This window comes from Solea solea, chromosome 14 (genome assembly GCF_958295425.1).
Source record: "Solea solea chromosome 14, fSolSol10.1, whole genome shotgun sequence".
NCBI classification, from domain to species: Eukaryota; Metazoa; Chordata; class Actinopteri; order Pleuronectiformes; family Soleidae; genus Solea; species Solea solea.
Window position 1 is genome coordinate 24,205,594 of NC_081147.1, and position 24,716 is coordinate 24,230,309.

Consider the following 24,716-nt stretch of genomic DNA (forward strand, 5'->3'; position numbering starts at 1 on the left):
GTCCATAAGACGCAACTGTACACAGGCTGCAGATCTAATTACAGTACAGGTGAACTGTCAGATTGACGGTCTCTGTGAGGGCGGGGGGAGGAGCGGGGGATTAGTGGAGGATTTCTTGGGTTTGACAGGGTCACGCAGCAGAGCAGGACTGGTTGCTCGGACATGGAGCTAATCGGCTAATTCTGGAGGTTCCCCCTCACGGGATTTAGCCTTGCCTTGTTAAGCCATTCACTTAGCAATCACAACATTGTGTTTTCTAGGTGTTAGTGGCTGTTTGTACTCTTAGAACACAGAGTATTTTGGCTGCTTTTTTCCTATTACTATTTTTAAACGAACAGTATATACAGAGGGTTTAAGAACATGCAACATAGTGTGTCTTATATCCTTTTCTTTTCTCAGCACAACCTACAGGGAATCTGATGAAAATTCACCAATATATATTATTCACTATACAAACACACCTGAGCAAAAAGCGCTCAAAATGTTTAAAATCACATGTGTGATTTTGTGCAATCTGGAAATACGTCACAGTTCAAAGTTCACTTGGCTCGTTTTTAACAGTGTTATAATGTAACAGAGTACAAATACTTTGTTACTGTACTTCAGTAGAATTTTCACATATTTTTACTTTTTACTTTACTTTATTTATATTTCTGACAACTTTTACTCCAATACATTTCCCTTAACCATCTTCGCCGCTCAGCTGTTAGCTGCAGATTTTGGCTCCAAGTGGACGTGAACCACACCAGCGGCTCGTTGTTTACCGTGTCTGACACCGAGGCTCTGGTCTCTGGGGTTACTGGTCTCCTGTCTCCAGGTTTCTGTTGTACACTCCGGACGCTGGGTTTCAGCTATCAGCTGTCAGGGGCCAACCAATACTTTTACAATACATTACTTTTGATACTTACAGTACAATAAATGCCAGGTACTTTTAAGACTTTTACTCAAGTAATATTCTAAAAGGCGACTCATTTTCTGGTAAGATACTTATACTTTTACTCAAGTATCGCTTTCAAGTAAACTCTTTTGTAATCTCCCCAAATTCCTAAAGTGTAAATATATTATTGAGCTACGGACCATATGTATAATGATTGGGTGAATTCTGTCTGGCACCATGGTGTAAAAGTGTAATCTTGGACGTGATTTATTACCTGCCTGGACAGAGCGGTGGCTTGGGGAAAGGCGGGGGGGGGCAAACCCAACCTGCACACAGATGACAGGTCTGCAAGTGAAAAGTGAAGCGCTTTCATATTTTTCTGCAGACGTTGGTTTTGGCTTGGACACAGAACAAGAAATTACTCTAGTGGTTTAATACGTTTATAACCTCACATAACCCCAAGCCTGACGCCAGAGCGGGAGACGTTATTCACCGCCATCTACATTTTTGACTGAAATTGATTTTGTGACTTTGCAAACTTTCGAGTCGGCATCTTAAATTATCCTTTAACTTCTAAAAAAGAAAAGAAAGAAAATATTCAGTCTGTGTTTGTCACAAAAACAAATCACCTGCATGGAAAATAAATGAGGAAAAATAAGATTAAGATTTTACAATTCTGCACTGGAATTCAAGACATTTGGACATGTTATAAAACATATTAAGGTTTAACCTGAATAATGTGTTTTGTACTGAATATTGAGTATTCTATTATGCATGTTCTGTACACATCAATATGGGAAGAGGAGTAAGGGAGACACCTAGTGGTTATAGTAGTTACTTATAAACATTACCTTCCCTAATCTAACTTTTTACTGTCTAATCCAGGGGCTGCAGCAGTAAAATAATAGCATAATCACCTTTAAACAACAAAAACTCACTATTTTTTTTTCCTTTGTTATACAAAACATATTATGAACAACTTGAAATTTACAATACAATTATGCTTTTTTTACCACATTAATCACACGTGTATTACAACGTAAAAGATCAGCAGTGCTGTCGTTAAATACACCAGACTTAAACTGAGACCAAGACCAGAGGGTATGGAGACCAAGACAAGACTGAGACCACATAGAAGTGGTCTCAAGAAATACAACTGTATTTATTTCTCCTCTTTAGCACACAGCACACTTTCTCCTAAGTTCTGTGCCACACTCACTCGCCACCACAGCTCTCAACTGCAGACATAGCTTCCGCCTCCACAGAACGTGACGTAAAAAGGCGCTTCGTGTGTTGAGAGCGAGAGAGAGAAGGCGGCGACAAGACTGTGTTTAGGGTGAGAAACTCCTGTGATGCAGTTCATGGAATAAAATGCATAAGAATCGTTATTATTTAGAAATGAGATTACGATTTATTGTGCAGCCCTAATTCGTACCGTACTTTGACACCCCTGGTCTAATCCCATTGGCTCATACAGTTGCCATAGCATCAGTGGGGAAAATTGATAGCAAAAAAAAAAGGACACAAGTGACATCAGTTCTTCTTTAACAAGTACACAAGTGAGTTTTATTTATGCAAGCAAATTTGATCATACAGGTCAAATAAGCCACCTCAAGCTGTTGGCACATGAATGTACAAAACAGATTCAATTCAAAGCCTGCTACTATAAGCATTCATCGTGAAAGTACAAAAGACTAATGCAAGGAAAAAGCTGAGAGCGTTTTTTTTTTTAAGCGTTTTTTTTTTTGTTTCTTACAGATCATTACAGATTAAGCAATGTTGGTATTAGTTTTAAGACATGGTCGAGAGCTCATCACAAACTAAACGGACACAACTGAAAAACTACGTTCTCTAATATCAGTAGCATAACGCCGTAAGCATGGGGGGGGGGGGTTAGTACTGCACATATATAAACAAAGGGTTTGATCCAGCAAGACAGTCATAATTGTCAAAAAAAAATGAGAAGAAGAAGAAGACTTGGAAAATAAAGTAACTTTTGAGTCGATAAGACTATACTGATGCATGTCCATGCCACGAAAAACATCTAAATTCACAGTCTTTACTAACGGTACAGTTATCCAACTTTGAGTTGAACACCAATGCGCTTACATCTAGAGAGAGAGAGACAGAGAGAGTGAGTGAGAGAGAGAGAGAGCACAGAAATGGTCAAATAAGTGCATGAAACTAGCTTTAAGAAACACTGACAAAACAAACTTTGCCAGGCCAACGATCGGACGAGGCCACCTCCTGCAGTTTGTCGTATGAGATGTGCAAGCAATTACAGTTACTGTCATGAACAAAATCACTGCGACACACACTTTTCTTACATCTGATAAATCCACCGAGGAGGAGGAGGAGGAAGAGGAGGAGGAGGAGGTGGTGGTAGTGGAGGAGGAGGAGGAGGAGGAGGAGGAGGAGGAGGAGTGCCATCACATCAACAACATTTTTACTGTCAGGGTTTTCTTTTCTGTTTAAAAGGCGGATAAACTGCAAACCGGACCGGACCTACAGCGGTTTCTTTTTCTTCTTCTCCCCTGAATTGTCCTTAAATGTCAGTAACATATAGTAGGCGAGCTTTGATATATTGGTATTTACAGTGCAGTGTTCTGCAACAGACAGTTTAGTACTTATAAAGTTCCTCTTTTAAGAAATTAAAAAAAGTGGTTATGAAAGCGTGTTCGTGTGTGTGCTTCTGTTGCTCGTGAATCAAAGACAATGGGATCATTCGCAGTCCTAAAATACATCTAAATGGCAGGATTATCAGAAAAATAATTTATATTTAATCAACGTATCCCATCTTTGATACCCATCCACAGTCATTGTTCCCTGTTTAACAGGCTTGGCACATCTAGCGAATATTTGTCTCACTCTAAGGATTTGGTATTTTATCGTCGTCTTGCTACTGTAGAAGTTCAAATAGAAAAAAAGCAGGTTATTAATTGAATTACTGTCACATGAGCGTGGCTCTAATCCCTGGAAATACTGGTATGACAGAGGCTGACGTCGCTGCTTCCTATACCGTGAGATTTAAAATAGTTTTTGAAAAATAACCACCCGTTCACATACAGTACATAGTTTCTTGAGGGATGATGAAGTCTCCACACGCGCACGCACACACACACACACACACTCGCACACGTGCACACGTGTCATGAGGAAAATGTGCTTGAAAACCCTTTTTTTTTTTAAAGCCCCTGTTGACCCCCCTCGGAAATCAGCGGAAAAAATAAATAAATAATGCAATTAGAGCAAAATGACACTTAAGCATCTTATAATAATAAATCTTTAAAGAAAAACAAATATTTATGCAAATGATTCAGAGTAGAAAAAAAAAGGATATACTACTGCTACTTCTGATTCTACTAACTACACTAAAACTGTACTATTTATTTTTGTCACTACTAGCACTAAGCAAACTGGTCTTCAATGATAATATAATAACTGCTGTAACGATAACTGTAACACCATCCGTGAGAGAGGTAAAGGGGCTTTTTTGTCTGAAATGCTGATTGTGACTGGGGAGGTTTTGAGTGACCCCTCCCCAGACCACATTGTCATATGACGCACCAGTGACATCAGTGGTGGTGAGGGCCCTAGGCGCCATCCGCCCAGAGGAAAGGGTAGAGAGAGAGAGAGAGAGAGAGAGAGAGAGGAAGAGAGAGACAGAGAGAGACAGAGAGAGAGGCCGGAGTGGCAGGGCTAGGCCTCACGCTGGTCTTTATGTGTAGGCGTTGAGACGCTCCTTGGAGCGGGTGGAGTGGATGTCGTGAAGTTCCTGCTCCTCCTTGGACTTGATGTCCTCGTACTTCTGCATCCGACAGGCGTCCTTCACGTAGGCCCAGTTAGCCGACAGCACCATCAGGTAGTGGATCTGTGAGGAGCGTGAAAAACAAAAGCTCATTTCTAACTTTCTAACATGCTCTCAATGAATTCAACGTCAGCGCTAAATATTTGTACGTTTTAGTTTAGTTTTTTTCAAAAAATCACTCTCTCAGCTTTATTATCTGTTAGAAACAAAAATATGCAAAAAACGTGCAAAACGGCATGAATTCTGACATTAAAGACAGAATTCTGACTTTTCTTTTAGAATGCTGAGACTAAAGTTGGATTTTTTTCTCAGAATTCTGACTTTAATCACAGAATTCTGACTTTTACTTTCGAATTCTGGAAAAATGTCAGAATGCTGAGATTAAACCTGGATTTTTTTTCTCAGAATGCTGACTTTAATCTCAGAATTCTGACTTTAATCTCAGAATTCTTTTCATTTTTTCTTTCTTTCAATTTTCCCCCCACCGCTAAAATATAATAATATAGTTTATGCAGATTTGATCAATTTCTCATCTTTATTATTTTTCTGATGAAAATTTAACGCTTAACTTAATGTACTATGTCTCCAGTTGTCCAGTAGGGGGCAGCATGTGGCTAAATGTGCACCCAGACTTTTTTTTACTACAGGATCTTATAATGAATGTATTGTGTTTACACAGCTTCTATTTTTCAAATGAAATGACCAAAATACTCACAGATTAACATTTAGTATTATTTGGATTAAATTCTTTGGGGGGCAGGTTGATGCGTCTGCTGCATGATTTTCTGTTTAACTCTGTTTCTGTCTGATGGTTTTATGGTCTGCTCAGATGTCACAGAGCATCTATTGTGTAACATTTTCTCCACCATTAGCTGAAAAATGTCCCGTGACAATTTGCACCATCATCCCCAAACATAGAAACCGCCGTCTATTTTCCCCAGAAAATGGCTCCTCGCAAATTACTGAGTGATGTTTGCAACAATTTCTGAACCTTTCTTCTCCCTGTTTCCATGACAACTCATTGACATGTCTGGCGCCTCTGAAAAGAGGGAGGGAGACAAACCCTGTCTTTTTTCACTGCGCCAAAATGCCTTCCATCCTATCTGCAGCTATTCTCTCACAGGCAAAACACGACGCGGGCAAAGTACGGAAGCAGCAAAAACACATCCATCTTCCCAGCGACAAAATAACCTCCCTCTGTTGCCGTCTTCTCAAACACACTGCAGAGAATATCTGCTCACACAAAAGTGAAATCAGTCCTTGAGATACAGGCGAAGAAAATTGACTATTTCCTCCTCCTCCCTTTAGTGCTGTGATTTTTAGAGGCGTTAACTGGTGTCTTACCATAGCGATGACGGCAGCTCCTGCCCCAGCGAGGGCACAGATGAACAGGTGGAATGTCATGTCAAGCTGCAGAAGAACAAAGCACAGCACGTGTTACTCTTTTTATTACCTGTCCACCAAACCCCGTCATGGAAATGCATTTGTAAACATTCTGAGCCTTTATCGTGTGCGTGTGTCTGTGGTGATGTCAGCGGATGATCCGCACATTTTGATTTAGCAGAGATTTTTTTACGTCGGACATCCTTCCTGATCCTTATTCTGGCTTGGGCCTGGCACAATGAGTACACTGGACGTTCTCCTCCACGAGCATCTTCTGCACTAGTACTTACCCTACCCTTACCCTAACCATACCCTCTTTACCCATCTCCTTCTGCACTTGCATCCACCTCGGCACTCTCACCCTCCATCAGTCCACTGTTCCTATCGAGTGGAGTTCTTTCCAAGACTTCTTCTATGTCGCTTACTCCTCTCTTGTAAGTCGCTTTGGATAAAAGCGTCTGCTAAATGCCTAAATGTTAAATGAATAAGACAAAATGTTGGTGTATTTGTGAATGAATTGTTCTGTTTTTTGACAGCTTTAATATTTTAATTCTGTAGTGTAAGATATAAGGGAAGGAAATGCATACCGACATAGAAAATGCACATGGAGGTGAATTAGATTACTATTTTTGTTGTGTTTATTGCAAAAATGTGAGTTGTGCACATCATCATTTTATAAATGAAGCTTCTTCGGTTTGTTTGGGTTGAAATAATCTTTGAGAATAATGTTAGTAGCTCTCGGCCATTTTCGTTTTGTCAAAGTAGCTGAAAAAGAGTTGGAGACCCCTGATTTAGAGTGTCCAATTAACAATTAGCCCTTGACCTGGCACGCAACCGGCAGCTGGCAACCCTTCAGTCACAAGCCAAGTTCTCTAAAAAGTAAAAGTAGAATAAGATATCCATAAGTATGTTTGTGTAAGTGAATAATCTGACTATAGGCCACGATAGTCCTTTATTAGATGTCACTAATTCTTACACACTGGACCGTTTAAATTTTTTTTCCTGTCTTTTTTGCAGTGGCTGTAGATTTTATTTGATGAATGAATATCTGATGAAACTGACGTTGTTGTTGCTGTGTGCAACAACATACCATGTCACACTGTACTGTCATCATAATGGTTTTCTTGCCTCTAAAATGAATTCATGGTACTTAGGGGAAAAAAAAAAAGATAAAATCACATTATTTTATAATCTCAGAGGAGCTTACCTCATTAGATTCACACATCTTGTAGAACTTTGCTGATCCAGCACACACTGTTTTGGCCTCAGCGAGTGGTATAATGCCTGGAAACAATAAGGTCAACATTGAACCATGTATAAATACTCATGTAGGCAATAAAATGCAGACAAAAAAGGACTTTGGAGGTTCGTACTGTATGCACTGTCGGAACAAATTGAGGGAAACGGCACACAATAGTTGTTGACATTTGTTGAGGCAGTATTAATTTCTGCTGGTGGCTAATGGACTGGAAGAGTTGGCACAAATTAAAGATAATGAGCCACTCGCAGGAGCCCGTAATGTGACAGACTTTTATGGACAAGTTTAATGTGATGCTGTTTTTTAATGTGATTTGAAGTTTACAGGACAATATTTTGAGGAGAAAAATGGAGAGAGTCAATCCTTTCATCCCATATAATGCATCATTATTATATATTTGTGTGCATGGAATAAAAACCAGTGAAGTGTGAAATGTATCGTAGTTAATAAATAGTTTCAGAGCAATAGGAAAATGTGTTTTTTATCAGAAACACACTTGGATAAATGTAAATGTTTGGAAGGAACAACCGCAAAAAAGCAGCATTTATACTAACACAGATTGGAGGGGCTGTTAATCGTGGGTGTCATGAAGAGATAAGTGAGCAGTGAGAGCTAAACTAGAGTGAAGACATACAGCAGGGAGTCAGGGCACATCCATCCTTACCGTACTGGCGCGGGTCCAGGCAGAGCGTGGCCCCCTCCATCATGGTGGCGTTTTGGCACAGGTTCCAGATGTTGAAGTATATGAAGACTGGGAGGGAGGTGAACGCAGTCACTCCGAGCCAAGCCAGCATGAAGATGTATGTCAACATGATGAACTAAGAGAGAATAACGCATCATCTTATATAAATATTCATTCAGTCATTCATTCATTCATTGTCTACCAATTTATCCTCCACATGTAGGTCGCAGGTCACTGGAGCCAATCCCAGTTGGCATAGGTGGGAAATTTAGAGCGCTGTTTTTGGTCTGTAGGAGGAAACTGGAGTACTCCATGCTGCAGGGCAACAGTGGTAGCCCCACCATGTGGCTCGTTTACTCCATGGCATACTTAACCCTTTTCTGCCTCCTCGTCCTTTCTTTGGCTTTGATTATGTCCATGAGCACACGCTTATCCTCGCTAACTTAATGAAATCATTCATCACAAATACCGTAGCATGGCTTATTTCCCCATGCCCCCATGTGGAGCTTCAGATTGGCTGAGCAATTATATTCCCGCGATAATCTTGTTAGGATTGCTTCCAGCTCTGTGATCGGCTCCATATGAGGCTGGTCTCTGTTTTTTTTTTTTCTTTCATTCTTGTTGACAGGGTCATCAAATTATGGCGTTATATGATGATGATTAACAATAATAATAATACAAATATAGAGCACAGTCTTGACAAACATCTTTTTAGGACACAGACAAACCCCAGGAAATTCTCACCCACTCAACATTTTTCATGGGAAGTCACCTGACGTTTAGACTGTTTGATTGAGTGCTAGTAAATACTGTATACCGGGTACAACTCGCCGTAAATCTCGGCAAAATTTGACATGTACTAAGGTATTAGTCATACCCAAGCGCTGACGCAGCGTCCGCAGGTGGTGATCTTGAAGTCTCCGTACAGGTCTTTGATGGCTCCACTGGTGAAGAAGCCCTCCACCATCAGCAGGATGCCGTAGACAAAGAAGGCCGATGCGATGCCGTAGATCACGTATTTGATGATGTCAATCCTAGAAGATGAATTAAAAAGTCGTTCAAAAATTGCAGGCAAGACATTGACGATTTCTGTTTAACTGCAGGAGAATAAACATCTATTTATTCTCAAGATAGAGAACAAAGTTCATGAAGCCTATGTGTTGAACGTGGATGGGGCGTCTCTTAACGTAACTTCCTTCGTCATTATCCCGCTGTAAACTTCAGAGTGATCAATATTTACCCTGGCGTATATTGATTACTATATTGCACGAGGAAGGAAGATGATATATCACCAAATTTTGACCCACCCCTTATGGTGATTGACTTACTGATATATCTAAGTATGTAAGATATATATATATATGTACTGTAAAATCAAGTGAGAAGGAAGGGTAATTTTCCCAACTTGTTTTTTGCACCCTCTGGTGGCCATTCTGTGTACTTTTACTTCCTGATTGGCTTCAGGAGGAAACCACATCCAACGTGAAAGAGGGATTTAACCCGTTTTTTGTTTATTTTTACCAGAAAATGTCCTGTGAGTAAGTTGCTTTTGCCCATTTTTCCAGTATCACTTTCAGTATCTAGCAGTTATTTACAACTTACTGCGTGTTAAAATTTAAAATGAAGAAAAACAAAGGTTTTATTTAAAATAAACGCTGTCGTTGTGCATGAACACCAGATTTTGCGTATTAAATTTGAAATTTGAACTGTAGAAAACACAAGAGTTTTTGTCTCAATGTCCAAAAACAGGCCAAAGACGCCAATTCGCCGGCTTCCCACAACAGCATGAGTGAAATTACCGTAATAACCACACGTTGGCTTGGACGTGCAACTTCTCAGCTTTCAGAAACCGTCGGAAATTTTCCGATATCACAAACCGTCACATAATCACGGAAATTTTATGTGTCATCTGCGATACGCTTGATGTTGAAAGGCTAATTGTGCCTCAAAATAACATATTGTTCTTAAACAATAATCAATTTTTCCACAGCTAATCAATACTTCGTTTGTACATCACTACTCACATGGTGAACACGTCCAGTGCCTCCACAGGGCTCCGTACCACCTCAAAGTAGTTCTGCAGAATGGTGACGGTGCCGGACAGAGCCTCGTGTCCGCAGCCGCAGAACAGAGCCACGCCCGCATACAGCAAGATCGTGGCTATGAGGGACGGGTACGGAATCCCACCCAGGCATTTGATGCAGCATTCAAGGCATCCTAAACACACACACAAAATGACAACAGAAAATGCAACAATAAGTCAGCAAAGACATAATACTTAATTTTTCAAGTAAATGGTGCCATTTACTTTTTTGGAAATGTCCCAACATTTAGACAAAAAATCTCAAATGGGGTCCGAGCACAAGGTGTGTAGGAGACGTGGTGAAAATGTATGTCTGAAAGTGGTTCAGAGGTGGTTTCGATATCTGGCATAATATTAACAATTTACTGAATGTTAAAACAAACAAGATTTGAAATTTGAACAGTATGGCACATATTTAATATAACATTTGTTCGAGTCTTTGTCTCAGTGTCCAAAAACAGGCCAAAAAAATGGAAACCATGTACTGTACTATGTTTCTCCAAATCTCTCTGTGGTGACAAAGACCCTGATTCTACGCAACAGCGCGAGTGAATATGCCGTAATAACCACAACACGTTGGCTTTGATGTACAACTTCTCAGCTTTCAGAAACTGTTGGAATTTTTGCGATGGCACAAACTGTCGCGTAATTACAGTAATGCAAACGTGTCGTCTGCGATGCGCTCGGTGTTACAGCGTTAATGGCCACCTCTGTTTTATATCTACTATCTCTCTTGGTTACACCGCCATGTTTGTTTTGTCAGTCTCTACAGAGGATGTTGGCATTTTATTCAAAGTCTTAAAAACTCCACGTCGTGATCGATGACCTTTAACCCTCTTCTTCTTTGCCTCGCATCATTAGCCCGGAGGCCCTCAAAGGTGACGAATCACTGATGAGTTTTAACTTCAGTCTGCTGTCGCACAGATTGCTCACAGAGAAGCTTGGTCTGTAAATACCGGTGCATGGATTTATGAGTCTCTCCGTCTTTTGGGTGAGAGAGTCAGTCATTTCTCACAGTAACTGCTACTGAAGTGGGATTTATTTCCTCTGCAAGCACAGAACATAACCAGTCTTTATGGGGTCTTGCAGTGCATTGCAGTATATTAACCACACAGATACATTGTTTTTTTTTTTCACAATTTATAATTCGTCTTCTTCTGGATTTCTAATGCTGTAAAGACCCAAAAAAACTAAACTAAACAGGAAAACTCCTCCTGATCAATAACATCACAGTCATGGATCTTGAAAAAGCGATTCCGTGACTGCACACACAGGTTTCATGTGTCCGCAATAAAGAAGATGAAAGATTCCAGGAGATGTTTTCAGCTCCGTCTCTTTCATGGTTATCTCATTGTCTTCGTCTGAGTTACAAAGCAAGAGTCAGAGCAAACATCCCTCCTCCTCCTCCTCCTCAGCTCTTTGCTATTGACTCTGATGTCAACCTGAGTGGAATACCAAGTAGCTGGTCTGCCTGCTGGGCTGTGCAGAGCACTCAAAATGCTCGCTGCAGCTCCTACCGTAGCCCAGACTGGCGTAGATTTGCGCTGATGTAATCCAGTGTCAGTCTCTACATTGTCTGCCCCTCTTTTTGCTCTCCCCTCAACCTTTTTTTGTCCATGAAAGGTTTGCTGACAAAGCGCAGTGTTTTCCCAGTAACTAGTGCAGCTTTAACCCAGTTATTATCACCTACTCTGGTCGGTTATAGGCTGATAAATTGTGCAGACTTTGACGTTTTACCCCAATGTGGTTTGACTTGGATAAATACGTCTCTTCAGAAAACATTGGCGTTTCTCCACACAATCATTTGTAGCAGCCTGGGCCGTCGCCTGGGACGAGATAAACCACAGCACACCTCACCTTTGGTGCCTTTTAGACTATCAGGTGCTTGCAGAGCCACCTGATATCCATTCCATGGAGATCCACAGGCAGTTTCGCGCCACTTCACACCTCTAATCATGTGACTCTGACAGCCTGCAGCTATGAGTCCTCCCGGATCAGCCACTCACTTGTTGGGGGAGTGCTTAATTCAGGTAATGATATTTGTTCTGTCAGTGTTAAAACATATTCTATCCATGTATTGTTTTTTATAACCCCGCTTCCTTTTTGTAGCTCGATGTCTGACAGCTTGTCAACAGTCTCTGTGTGCACCTCTTTGCAGAGGAGTAGAGTAACACAGTAGACCTGCTTTACAATAATAAAATATGACGTGGGAATCTCACTTTCTGCTCATACAAGCTTTTTAAAATGCAATATCTCTTGCAAGTGCACTGTAGAAGCTACAGTTTGGGAATAAAAACACCACATTTATCATGATAAGATCCTTAATAAGTCTTAATAGGCATTGATTAGTATTAAAATGTCTTAAATCCCTCTTTCTGAAGACAGGAAGTGGAAAATCTCAAAATAATGGGTTAAACAGTTAAGTAGGTTAAAGGTAAGGGGAACATCATGCAGTAACATCACGCAGATTAGGACAGCGTAGTCAATACAATTCTAACTTTTGCACTGGACCAAAAAGTCATGTTTTTTGTTGAAATAAATATTTGGGCAAAGTTGTCCCTAACTCATGTGTTTTGGGCAGCTTTGTTGTTTTTGTTTAGTGTAAATTTCATTTCACTTTCAAGTGGCATTTAAAAAGTCTTAAAAAGGCTTAAATTGAACTTGCTTTAAGCTGCAGGAACCCTGGACTTCATTTGCTCTAAATCAAATATAACTATATCTCTAAATATAGGATTATCCAAAACACATGATCTTGTGTCATATGGATTTTGTTTTTTTGGGATTTACCTTTCAATAACCACCACACAATCATTTTCCAGAGTCTCTACAATTATAATCGTGACAATTATTGACTCTTTTTGTGGCTCTTCTTCCTTTTCACTCGGTGCTTTTCGGGGTTGAGCACCCGCCAAAGACGGAGAGTGATTCCATCACCACCTCTTGCCCCAGACTCATTATCCTGAGTTACCTTATCGTTTCAGGAAGCAGGCAGTGACAGGGTTTATTGATGCGAGCGTGTTAACTGACAACGATGGGAGTGACGGAGACGTCGGTCGTGTGCGTTCACACCTTGCGCTCTGGTATCTGTTTAAGACGCGGTAGAAACTCAACTATCATCAGCGATACTCGGCAGAATGAATGTATTTTCATAGAATAAAATTGTATTTTCAAATTTGTTGCCATAGATTTTTGGAGTCCGACATGTAGGGGACGGGGGGGGACGGGTGTTGAGCTGCAGCAGCAGCAGCAGCAGCGGCGTGAATAATTAATGTCCTGTCCTCAATTAAGGTTTACTACCTCTGCATTATTTACATTTCTGCACACAGATCAAACCAGCTGGAGGCGACATCTCGCAGTTCTTGATTTGAAATCTATTTTACCCCCCCCCCGATGCCTGTAACGGCACCGAGTCATAGAAAGAATAGAAGATGGAAGGAAACAGGCGAGGCATTTCTGTCAATTACAAAATCCAGTGCACAGACACGGCTGCTAAAGTTTGTGAGCTATACGACAATCTCCTGTTCATGATTTGAATGTTTCCATGGAAACAGTTGGAGATGAAGTCACAGGATAAGATGGCAGAATAGGAGTGATGTTTTATTGATTGTCTGCTTTTAATTTTGTGGAGGAAGAAACTCTTTCAGACCAATAAGGAAAAATACAAGGAAAGGGCAAAAAAAAATCAATTGACCGAGCCAAGTGCACATTACTATAACGCCTTAACATTAATGTGTGATCTCAGATATTTGATTTGAAAGCCATGTGTTTCTGCAGCATTGAGCAACGTTCTCTGTAGTTTGTGTTTAAACACGACTTCCTCTAACGCCGCCGCCGCCGCTGCCGCCTCCTCTCATTTCCTCCCAGCAACTCCCTCATTGATCTCGACTGACTGCTATAGTTCGAGAGGGTGAGAAATGGCAAACGGCGGTGCAAAGCGACTCGGAGAGAGGCTCCGCGAGACGCTTGATCCATAATTTAGAAGTGGCACAGAGCAGCAGCAGCCTGACACATTTCATTTATTATTCATGTTTTTTTCTGCTTAGCCCCCCCCCCTAACATTACCTGCAAGGTAAATAAAAGATCCCCGGGCTTGATGAGGAGAATCTCTCACATTCAGAGGTGATGTAGTGCAACGGTGTCTCCCACTGACATGTCAAACATGGAGGGAACTTGGTTTCATTGACTTTGGCTAAGCTGATTTGAATGGACCAGTGGGAGCGATGATGGAGAGGCTCGTGCACGACATGCTTTCACTTGATCTGGTCAAGCACAACACAATATGGAGTATAAGTTTTACTAACTGAAATTGTAAATTTTTTCTACTGATTATTTTAGTCGGAACATTTCCCCCAAAGCACCAAATTATAAAAGTATAAAAATGTTTTTATACAAAAAGAGAGAAGATTTTAGGAGATGGTGTTTGTTTTTAAAATATTTTGGTAACACTTTAGATTAAGGAACACATATTCACCATTAACTAGGTGCTCACTACCATGCATATAAGTAGCACACCAGACCTTTATTACTAATTATTAAGCACATATTAACACCTGAATCAGGAAAAATCTTAATTCATGTCGTAATAGAGGTAGAATAAGGTTATGTAGAATAAGGTGTTAATACACACTTAATAATTACTAATAATGGGCTAGTGTGCTGTTTGTTAGTGAGCACCTAGTTAATAGTGAATATGTGTTCCCTAATCTAAAGTGTTACCAATATTTTATATACTCCAAACAAAAAAAGCTTCTTCTGTTTTCTAAAAAAACGAGAAGCCTCCATGACCCCAAACATTGTGCTCCAATCAACAGACGGCGTCTCTCTAATACAAAGAGAAAGGATGACCCCCCCTCCCAAGGCCCCTCCTGCCTCCTACTTCTCCTCCATCTGTCAGTGTCATATCCGACAGGCAAAAGGGACGCACACACACACACACACACACACACACACACACACCCACACCCACAGACTTTCACTGACCCAGTCGACACACGCATGAGGGACGAGGTTATCCTTGAATAATGCTTAGAGGTAAACGACATCCTTCAAGGAACACTTGGCTCTTAGCATCCGGCCGACATTTGGAGTTAATTATCTTTAGATTTGCCGCCCTTGTTAGGGCCACTAATTAGCTACATCCCATCATATCCATAATTAGAGTTTTTCAAGCATGTTTTTCTAACCTCATTGTGTTTCCTTAGTTCCCCTTAGTTTGTCAGTGGATTTTAGCCATAAAGTCACTTGTCAGCTGACTTTCCGTAGCTTCAAACACTCGTCTTTCAGATCTCATTAATTTAAAAAGGTGTTTTTTTATTTCCACCCTGTGTTGTGTTTTATTGTTGCATTTGCTTTTTAAATTGTGTTTGAGCTGCAATGAAACCTTGCATGAAAGGTGCCATACAAATTAACTTTATTATTATCATTAATAGTTATCTGCATGTAATTATTGTAAGGAAAGCCATTAACTGTACAAAATATCTGATGCTATATGGTGGAGATTTGTTCTTTCATTAGAGAGAGAGAGACTTCATTGATCTAATTTGAGATCCTGTGATGTGTCAGTGTCATTATTTTCCCCATCTTAAATTTTAAAAGAAACGCTTCAAAACTCATCCTCCAGAATGTTTTGTGTGGTACTCTACACAAGTAAATAAACAAAGAGGAAAGGTGTTTGCATAGTCATACCATCCTACATTTACTTAAATAATGCTTACGATGCACATCCTTCAATATGCTTGTGTCATGGCACTGAATTATATGTAACAAAGTCAAAATACACACTAAATATTCCATTTATTTGCTTCTTAAAGATCGTATTGGACTGCAACGATTGTACGTCTTTGTTGGTTGGTCCCTAATTAAAATCAATCATAAGGGAGCTTTGCATCGGGCGCAGTTACAGCCACAGAGGAAATTATGAAGCCTCAGCGCTCAAAGGAGGAAAATTAGCCAAATTTAAATAAAGGTGACGGCATAAAGACGGAGGGATAATCGTCTTCTTTTAATGTGCGGCGCATAATGACTTAAATTGCACCACGAGACAGACACCCAGGTTTTGCAACTACACTGTCTAAGTTCCTTGTTAACAGATGAGTTTTGTGTGTGTGTGGGGGGGGGGGGGTGGGGTGGTAGAGAGCTTGGTCCTGGAGAGAGAGAGAGCGAGGGAGGGAGAGAAAGAGACGGGAGAGAGAGATCTCAGTGGGGGGATGGTGCGTCTGCGTCGGCCTGAGAGTAATGGGCGTACACGTGTCTCCGTGCTTTCCTATATTTAATGTGAAGCCCCCCCCCCCTTCCCCTGAAGCGAGCAGGTTTTTTCCCCCTCCCCCCCATCTCCTCTGCGCATGTTTAATCAACCAGTATGGTTGCCATGTCAACCACAGCGCAAAATCTGCGAATACGTCGGGGGCACTTCAGAGCCGTGACCCACTTACTGTATGTCAACAAATTCACTGGGACAATAATGAATGAGATACTCCGCACAGATACCCCCCCCCCCCCCCCCCGGGCAAAAAGCACGTTAGAGGCCAGGTCCAAAAGATCATCCGCTGATTTCCTCTCTTTATCTTACTCTTTTTTCTTTTTTCTTACAACATGACGTGTGTACGCACCGTGTTTACTCCAGGAACTGTGGGGCAAATGTCAAAAACTCTGAGACCAGGGCGGCTCTTTTGCCCTAAATTTTTACACTTGTACACCAATTTACACCACTTTAGAACGGCCTGTCTGCAGCATCTTAATAGAATCTGAATGTTATAAGTTTTAAACTTGACTTAACTTTTCCAAACTCAGGTTCAAAGGTTTGAGCCATTCCTCAAAATCCCATGCTAGTATTGTCATGCCATCTTTTTTAAGATACTAAGGGCAGCGTGGATTTTTTTTCATCATAGATATCGAACACCTGCTGTCTTAAAAAATCTATACCATTTCACCAGTGAGTAATTTACGGGCGAGAACAATGAGGGGATAAAAAAAAGTCCTCAGAAGTTCCTCCAGTAATGGAGAACAATTGGTGGAACTCCCCTGACTCTCAAGTCAAATAAGGATTCAGAACAATGAGGGCGAGAGAGATGGGGAAAGTTACTGTAACTCACTGTTTTTTTAGGCCTTTTTCTGGACACAACTAATGAGCGTTAGATGCTCTTCAAAGCCTCATGATCAACCAAAGTGAATGACGGGAACATATGTACATATTCACAGTTGTGGTTATTTTTTTACACCAGTCTCAGCTTCATCTCCTTCCAAATTCATCACACCTGAACAATTAACATTTATAGCAAAAATGTTTTTTGGAACTGGATGAGCCGCTATGAACGATACTGATGTCTACTGTTGTCATTTCATGTGACAGTTTACTACTCTGTTGTCATAAAATAACAAAAATCATAAAATAAAATTGATTGGTTGCCTCATATTTTACAGCTTGCACTGTTGGTGCCTTGCAGAACAGATTCTTGGCTCAAAATAGCTGCCAGTTGGGCCCTTCCATTTTTTTATTTTTTTTCCATTCATTGACATTTAACAGAACCAGTTTCTTCATCAAGTCCATTACCCATCATGTGCTCATTTCACAGAACTGGTCTGCACAAATCTGGTCATTTCAGGCCTAGATGGTCACATTAGTGGAAACCTGCGACCAAAAGGTGTCGGTTCCCTTTCTGTTGATCACGACCTCTTTGGCACGTTATTGTGCGCACGCTGCTCACATTTGGCTCGCAGCTGAAGTGAGCGGGACCCACCTGGTGCGTCTGACTCATCATCAGAGATTTGCACCTTCACAAAAACATGACAGAAGGTCGTTAGCATGCCGAGTGCACTCGTTGACACCGACACCTTCCTTCGCTGTATTGGAAGTGCCTGTTTTGGGTGATGTCCACGGACGTGTGAAATCAAACAAAACCGAATTGTATCGTCAACTGTTAAGAATGTGATAGACCGTGAAGATGGCACCAGGCTGATGTTAGAGGCTTAACTTAAATTGTTACGGTCATGCTGTGTTTGTGATTTAAAGCCAAGGTCTGTAGGTTTGGAAAATCTCACAATAGCAGGCTACAATTTGTTAAAAAGCTACTAATACATCCCACCCACTCGTTGTTAGCTACCTCGTCAAAGCCGTGCCCCAGGAACCCTGACATGGACGTTTCTTCTGCAATTTTGCCCCGTCTTCTGGCGATCTTCTCTGCTTCAGTGACATGTGATTCTCTGGCTTTGGTCTTTATTACAGCCTCGGTTTGCCTCACGTTTAATTAGATTTTTGTGTCTCATCGTCCACACCCTTGCACTGACGACTTCAGGGCTGATCTTCTTCCTCCTGGAGTTGTGGATTCTTCTTCTTCTTGTGACTGTGATAGATCAGCTCTGATTGTCTTTGTGTCTTCTATCTCCTTTTCTGGACTCATGTAGACCTCTCTTGGCTGTTCAGTTGAGCATTTCTATGTTTTACATAAGGCTTTGTGAGCATGACAGGCCTTAAATAGACATCTGTGTCTCTGGACTACACCACATTTTTTCAGTTTTTTCCCTGCTTGCTTAACTGGTTACTATCTGTACAGCTACAGTAACCTGTGTTTTTCATTTACTTAAAACCATAAATGTGGTTTTAAGTAAATGAAAAACACATTAAACCCGAGTGGTTTTAAAGCAGAGCAAGTTACTTGACTTCTCCTGGGTGTGAGCAATCCTTCTCGAACTCTTCAACAAATGATTTGATTGTGACGGGCAGGCGGGAAACGCAAGTGACAGTGAAAGAGATGTGACGGGGCGCGTTCAATGTTCGCGAGGCCTCATCAGAACAATTACGTCAGTCATCTGTTGTCTTCCATTATGCGGCGCTGACAGTTCCCGAGTCGGTAATTTGATAAAAGTGAGCCCTGCGTCCTCCTTCCAACACTTGTGTCACGTGTGATCAATCAAGTAATTGCCTGAATATGCTGTACGATGATCTTATTGGACAAAGGTTTTGGAAAATGTACTTTTTCCAAAGTATTTGATGGTGGTATCGTTCAGTATTGTTCAGACAACCATGTCTAGATGTAAACCCTGGATCTTAGCCTGTGTGTTGTGAAGCCTGCGGTGTGTTGTTGTTGTTATTGTTGTTGTTGTTGTCACCGCCTCGAAATGACTAATAAAGCATAATCATGGCAAAGTTCCAAAGGGAATCCTTTCACCGAGTCGCCCCAAAGAAAACAATTCAAAAATCTTCCTCACTATTTGAGCAGTTATTACTGAGACTGTGTCGCCCGTGATTGCCTGCCAGAGGCTTGTGAGAGGCTGCATGCGTCCATGGTTGGGAAGAAACAGATTGAACGTTAGCTATTAACATAACATAATTAAATAAACAAGCATGGGACCAACAACTGTGAGAATAAACACAGGACGTGTGGCAAATAATACACATTTGTCATAGACTTTTTTTCCCCTGTAATCCAGTCCAAGTAACACGGAAAAACAATTACGTCACCTGCAAAAAATAAAAAATAAATAAATAAGGAAATGGCTGGTCCTCTTATGCATCTTTCATGTGGCGTTTGCCGAGTAACTCAAACGACACTGCTTTAAACCCTCTGTGTGCACGTTTTCCAGGATATTTAGAAGGAAAAAGAGCAAATTTTTTGACTTGCACTTGTACACACATGCACAGTGAATGGACGTGTCGTATAGAAATGCACGCACAGTTTGCATGGCTGCGTCTTTCAGTTGGGCGAGCAATTTCGTGGCATTGGCAAAGAAAGACAAGAGAGTTGGGTTTCTGCTGGAGAGGATTGTGTGAGTGCACACCTAGTAATGGCGTCCAACAGCTACTGGATTCAAATCTGAAGTTTCCTGTCGAACAGTACGAGATTTCTATCTGTAAATAATAATAATAATAGTAGTCTTGCAGCAGTGTTAACAGTCCCTTACAAAATATAATCCCTGTGTACTCGATGAAGATTAACAACATATGTAGATGATCATGCTTCATAATCCCACTTTCTCTTCGTTTTTTTTCCACTCTGAATCTCGTCCTTTGTCTTTTACTTCCCACACTTGGACTCGGCGAACTATTCTTGTGTCAGTGAGAATGTCATCAGCAGGAGTGGGGGCGAAGAAAGAATAGATAATGACTACACTTGGCCAGTGCCATGGCAACCGTTTCAACTCATGTATGTGCCTGCATGCGAGGAGCGCTGAGCTGCAGGGCGGGAGAGACAGAGGAGGGAAGAGAAATCACCAAATGAATGCATGAAGCCACCCCTGACACATGATGTAAATCTGCCAGGGAGAGAAACGCGGGAGAGGTAAATTACATCAGAAATTACAGCCTCATTTGAAATGCTGCAGTCCCCTGCGTAAACAAAGATGCACCATCTCCCTTTCTTGCGTCCCAGCAGTACAGTGAATGCATAAAAAAAAAAAAAGGTGATGCTGCGGGGGGGGGGGGGGGGGGTTATGGGGGGGGGGTGCAATTGCACTTAGCACAAAGCGAATGTTGCCCCTCTTCTTTGAAACAAATGAAAAGATAGCCACGCTCTTGCTCTGGCGCTACGCTAAATGTAGCACAGAGATCGGGGGTTTTTGGCACACAAAAGCCTTGGTTTGCTTCTCCGCTCTTCATGTCTCTCTCTCACAGTCGCTGTGACAGGGCATGAAAACCTTATCAAACAAACAAAGACTAGCCTCGTCCCCGTCACCTCAGCCCCCCCCCACCCCTCTGAGGCGGTGCACACCCCTCAGACTATACCCAAACAACACATGCAGACGTGCACTCCACAGCAGAGTGCTGATACTCTGTGGACAAAGGAATCACCAACAAACAGCTGCTCCCCCTATTCAGAAAGGGAGAGGCTGACATTCGTGCATTCGTCTCTGCAGCAGCAGCAGCGTTGACACAAAACACACAATTCACGTTGACTTGGGAGAAACACTGTCGTACCTTTCTGGGTCTGCCCCTCATCCATGTCCTCTTCCATTGTGCTGCTGCTGTTTAACAAGAGACGAGTAGAAGAAAATGCCTGTTTTGTGTTGCAGGTTCAAAACCTATTTTAAATATCTATTTTTTTGTAAGTGGTAGTCCTTTCTCTCAATCTTCACGTTAACCTCTCGAGCGCTGAGGTTCCCCTGTCGGCTGTGGTTTCTGTCACGCTCGGGAGCGATGTGAGGGATCACTGAGTCTTTGTGGTGCTGTCCATCGCAAGCTGCCGTGGCAAGTGCTGAAACCTTCCTTAGTCCCTGGCTCAGGAGGAGGAGGATTGGGAGGAAGAGGAGGAGGAGGAGGAGGGGGAGGAGGGGGGGAGAGCATAGAGGGGCTGGATGGAACTGAGGGTGGTCTCTGTGCTTGGCAGGGAAGCGCATTGTGCTTGGCAGGGGTGCGTCGCTCAGGGAAGACGGACGTTTGAAGGACGTGGGATCAAAATAGTGAAAAGAGTGCGGGATTACACGCCGAGTGAACCTAAACCGTCTGACTGTGCCGTGGTAAGGTAGGGGTGTTCACGAGAGAGTGTTACCCTGCCTCACCCAACCCACTCCAGACACCCCTCACTCTCAGACTGAATGGTTGAGCCTGATGACATCCCCCCCCCCCCCCCCCCTTCCAACCTCAACACCACCACCACAGCAGCAGCAGCATCTCTACTGCATTAACTGAATCTTTCCTTAAGAAAAGGAAAGAGAGGGGGGGGGGCATTTGATTCCAAAATGGTATTCTCCTAATCTTGTTAGTCATAGAGATTCAATTATAAAAACCCACTGAGGAGGTGTCATTGGATTCCGATCATGTGAAAGCACACAGTACAAGTGTGATTTGGTGAATTTAAGATTTAAAATGAATGTTAATGTGCATGAGTTGAGGTTTTTTTTAATGCCCAAGAGGTTCACACATACTCTGACCTGAGGTCACACACACACTCCTAACAGTCCTAACCCTTCAACACTGAGCGTAACCAGACGTTCTTTGCATTACTGTTTAATTATGTGATCGTTTGTGCCATCGGGAAAAAGTTGCAACGGTTTTCTGAAAGCTGAGGAGTTGCAAGTCGAAACCAACTCGTGGTCATTGTGGTAATTTCACTGGCGCTGTTGCAGGCAGGCAGCCACACGGTTGGTGTAGTGGTTAGCACTCATGCCTTTGCAGCAAGAAGACCTGGGTTCGAGGCCCGGTCGGAACAAGGGCCTCCGGGTTCTTCCTCCCACAGTCCAAAAACATGCAATATGGGGATTAGGTAAACTGGACACTCTAGATTGACCATAGGTGAGAGTGAATGGTTGTTTGTCTCTATGTGGCCCTGCGATGGACTGGCAAACTGTCCAGGGTGTACCGCGCCTATCGCCCTATGTCAGCTGAGATTCACACAGCACCCCCCGCAACCCTCCTCTGGAGGATAAAGCGGTAGAAAATTGATGGATAGAATTTGCAGGAAGCCGGTGAATCACTGTCTTTGTCGGTTGGAAAAATGCCTGTAATGGAAACGCAGTTTCCATTTTTTGGTCTGTTTTTAGACATTGAGTCAAAAACTCAAACAAATGTTACTTTAAATCTGTTCAAATTTCAAATTGAACACGCAAAATCTTGGTTTTCTTCATTTTAAAATGTTAAAACTAGTATTTTTTACATGTGGTAAATTGTAAATAACTGCCAGATACTGCAAGATATTCTGGAAAAATGGACAAAAGCACTCACAGGACATTTTCTGGCCCCTTTATGATTAAAATAATAAACACATTTCGAGGCTTAGGTGTTAAAGGGTTAATATTATGCTAATTATAATCGGTACAACATGTATTCACCACCACAGTTCAGTGAGAATCTTTGTGTTTTGCTGGAAAGGAGAAGTCTCTCTCCCATAATAAGAGATTTTAATGAAATGTTTTACATGAGTTCATCAAAATCAATACTGTGGTATTTGTATGTTAAAGTTCATGCAGAAGTTTTAGAACTGGAGTTTTTTCTTTTTTTGTTTCCTAGGTAAAAACACTGTGAGCAGCTGCATGTGTTCAGAATGAGAGGCAGCTGCTCAATGGTGCTTGTTGTGCGGAACAGTTAAAGGACTTTTCCATACTGGAAAGCGTCACAGGGTCATTTCGGGACACCGAACCCACTGTTGTGGTCCCTATTTTTAAGACCACAACAGGACGTTTGAGTGATTACGCTGGCGTACAGATGCTGAGAATGGGATTTCAGTCTCAATTAGAACACGACCACTTGTGACCTGACGTTTGTGGTCAGACACGATCTCGGTGGATTCTGATGACTTTGGGAAAAAGCTTAATCGTTTTTATGAAGTCAGACGACAGGGATGCAGGACGGCGTGTGAGTGATTTAAGCGACCGCTGTTTCCTCTCTCATTGTTTTGCTCAATAATATTAAATTGCTTGCACTGTTGAACTTTGTGGTATCGATTGCTGTTAATAATTTCTTTTCTCTTTCCTTTTGGGGAGTTTGTATAACGGCGGGTAAATAGATTTTGGCTGTTATCGATGTTCCTGTTCGTCCTCTGAGAGAAATGGAGCTCGCTGTGCAAAGTTGAAGAGGAGCATGACAGATGCGTCGTATGGAATTCATTCATTTGTCAACGCGTTAGCGTCTCAGATGCACGAGGGGGTGAATATACTGTAGATGGATGGAAGATCATTGGGGGGAGCATTAAACTGCTGTGGGATGAAAATGTGCCGTCTGAGGGAAGTCTGACTTGACTTGAAGTGCAGACAGATGGAGGAATGGATGAATGATCAGACAGATGGATCGGATGAAACTGTAATGATCCCTTTGGGGTGGTGGGGGGGAATGGAGCCTCTGCTATACTGCAGAAAACCTGGAAGAGAGTCAGGAAGTTTGAAGAATGATAGTGTGTTATTCAAGACATAATCTGTAGCTTTATTATGATGAAAGTTGTCATCTCCTCAGCCGTTAACATGACTTTGTCACATATGTCTGAATACTGCTGCATTCGTAGAGCGTCCTCGGGCACGGCACTACTCTCACATCTCCTTCGTGGCAATTATGGTAATATTCCAAAATGAATACAATTAATTATTAATGTTAAGATGTAATGCTTTATTAATGTTTCATTTTCCTAATGTCAGATTGTTGATCATTTAATGAATTAACCTTCAGCAGCGCAGTGTTTTAAGTGGCTTAACCACCTGTATTTTTATTTATTTATTATGCGTACATGCATACAGATGGTTAGCTCATTACATTAATGCAGCTCATGCAAATGTAGCGTGGACTCCACTTCATGAGCTCACCCTGTGCTGCTGCTGTTGTTTTCTGTCATTGGTCATTTTTACTCTGTAATGCTCTTTAAAACACCACCAACTCAATCACTTAACAAGATGTTTGTTTTGTCAGAGAGGATTCAAGTGTGAACCACGTTTTCCCGTCTTGGTTTTGACCCAAAATACACTCGTTCTTTTGTCCTACGTTGTATTTTTACCTCAGTGTAGCTTCCTGTTTGCCGCTGGCCTTTCTATTGTGAGAGTATAATTCTCGCAGGTTTTCTCGATGAAGAACACCGTGTTGTAAAGGATGCAGCCTGTGACTGCTTTTAAAATCCACTCTCTGATGACTTTGGGTCATCGTTGTTTTCTTCTTTTCAGAATCAGAATCAGAAACAGATTTCTTGCCATGTATGCTTGAATCGATACAGGGAA

General features: G+C 41.7%; 1 protein-coding gene across 1 annotated transcript; it reads right to left on the reverse strand.

Annotated features, from left to right (window-relative positions):
• Positions 1–2,414: 2,414 nt before the first annotated feature.
• gpm6aa (glycoprotein M6Aa) lies at positions 2,415–21,303 on the reverse strand. Its single transcript, XM_058648911.1, has 7 exons — positions 21,001–21,303; positions 10,033–10,225; positions 8,886–9,042; positions 7,991–8,144; positions 7,276–7,352; positions 6,030–6,095; positions 2,415–4,748 (listed from the first exon to the last, which is right to left on the reverse strand). Exons 1-7 carry the CDS (start codon positions 21,035–21,037, stop codon positions 4,596–4,598), a joined length of 837 nt encoding a protein of 278 aa, XP_058504894.1. The 5' UTR covers positions 21,038–21,303; the 3' UTR covers positions 2,415–4,595.
• Between the last annotated feature and the right edge of the window lie 3,413 nt (positions 21,304–24,716).

Excerpts from the sequence above, each read along its gene's own strand:
- gpm6aa (XM_058648911.1), bottom strand. The coding sequence starts at position 21,037 with ATGGAAGAGGACATGGATGAGGGGCAGACCCAGAAAG. Across the intron at positions 8,145-8,885 it reads GACGCTGCGTCAGCGCTTGG|TTCATCATGTTGACATACAT; the intron begins GTATGACTAATA and ends ATTCTCTCTTAG. Across the intron at positions 4,749-6,029 it reads GAGCTGCCGTCATCGCTATG|ATCCACTACCTGATGGTGCT; the intron begins GTAAGACACCAG and ends CGCTCCTCACAG.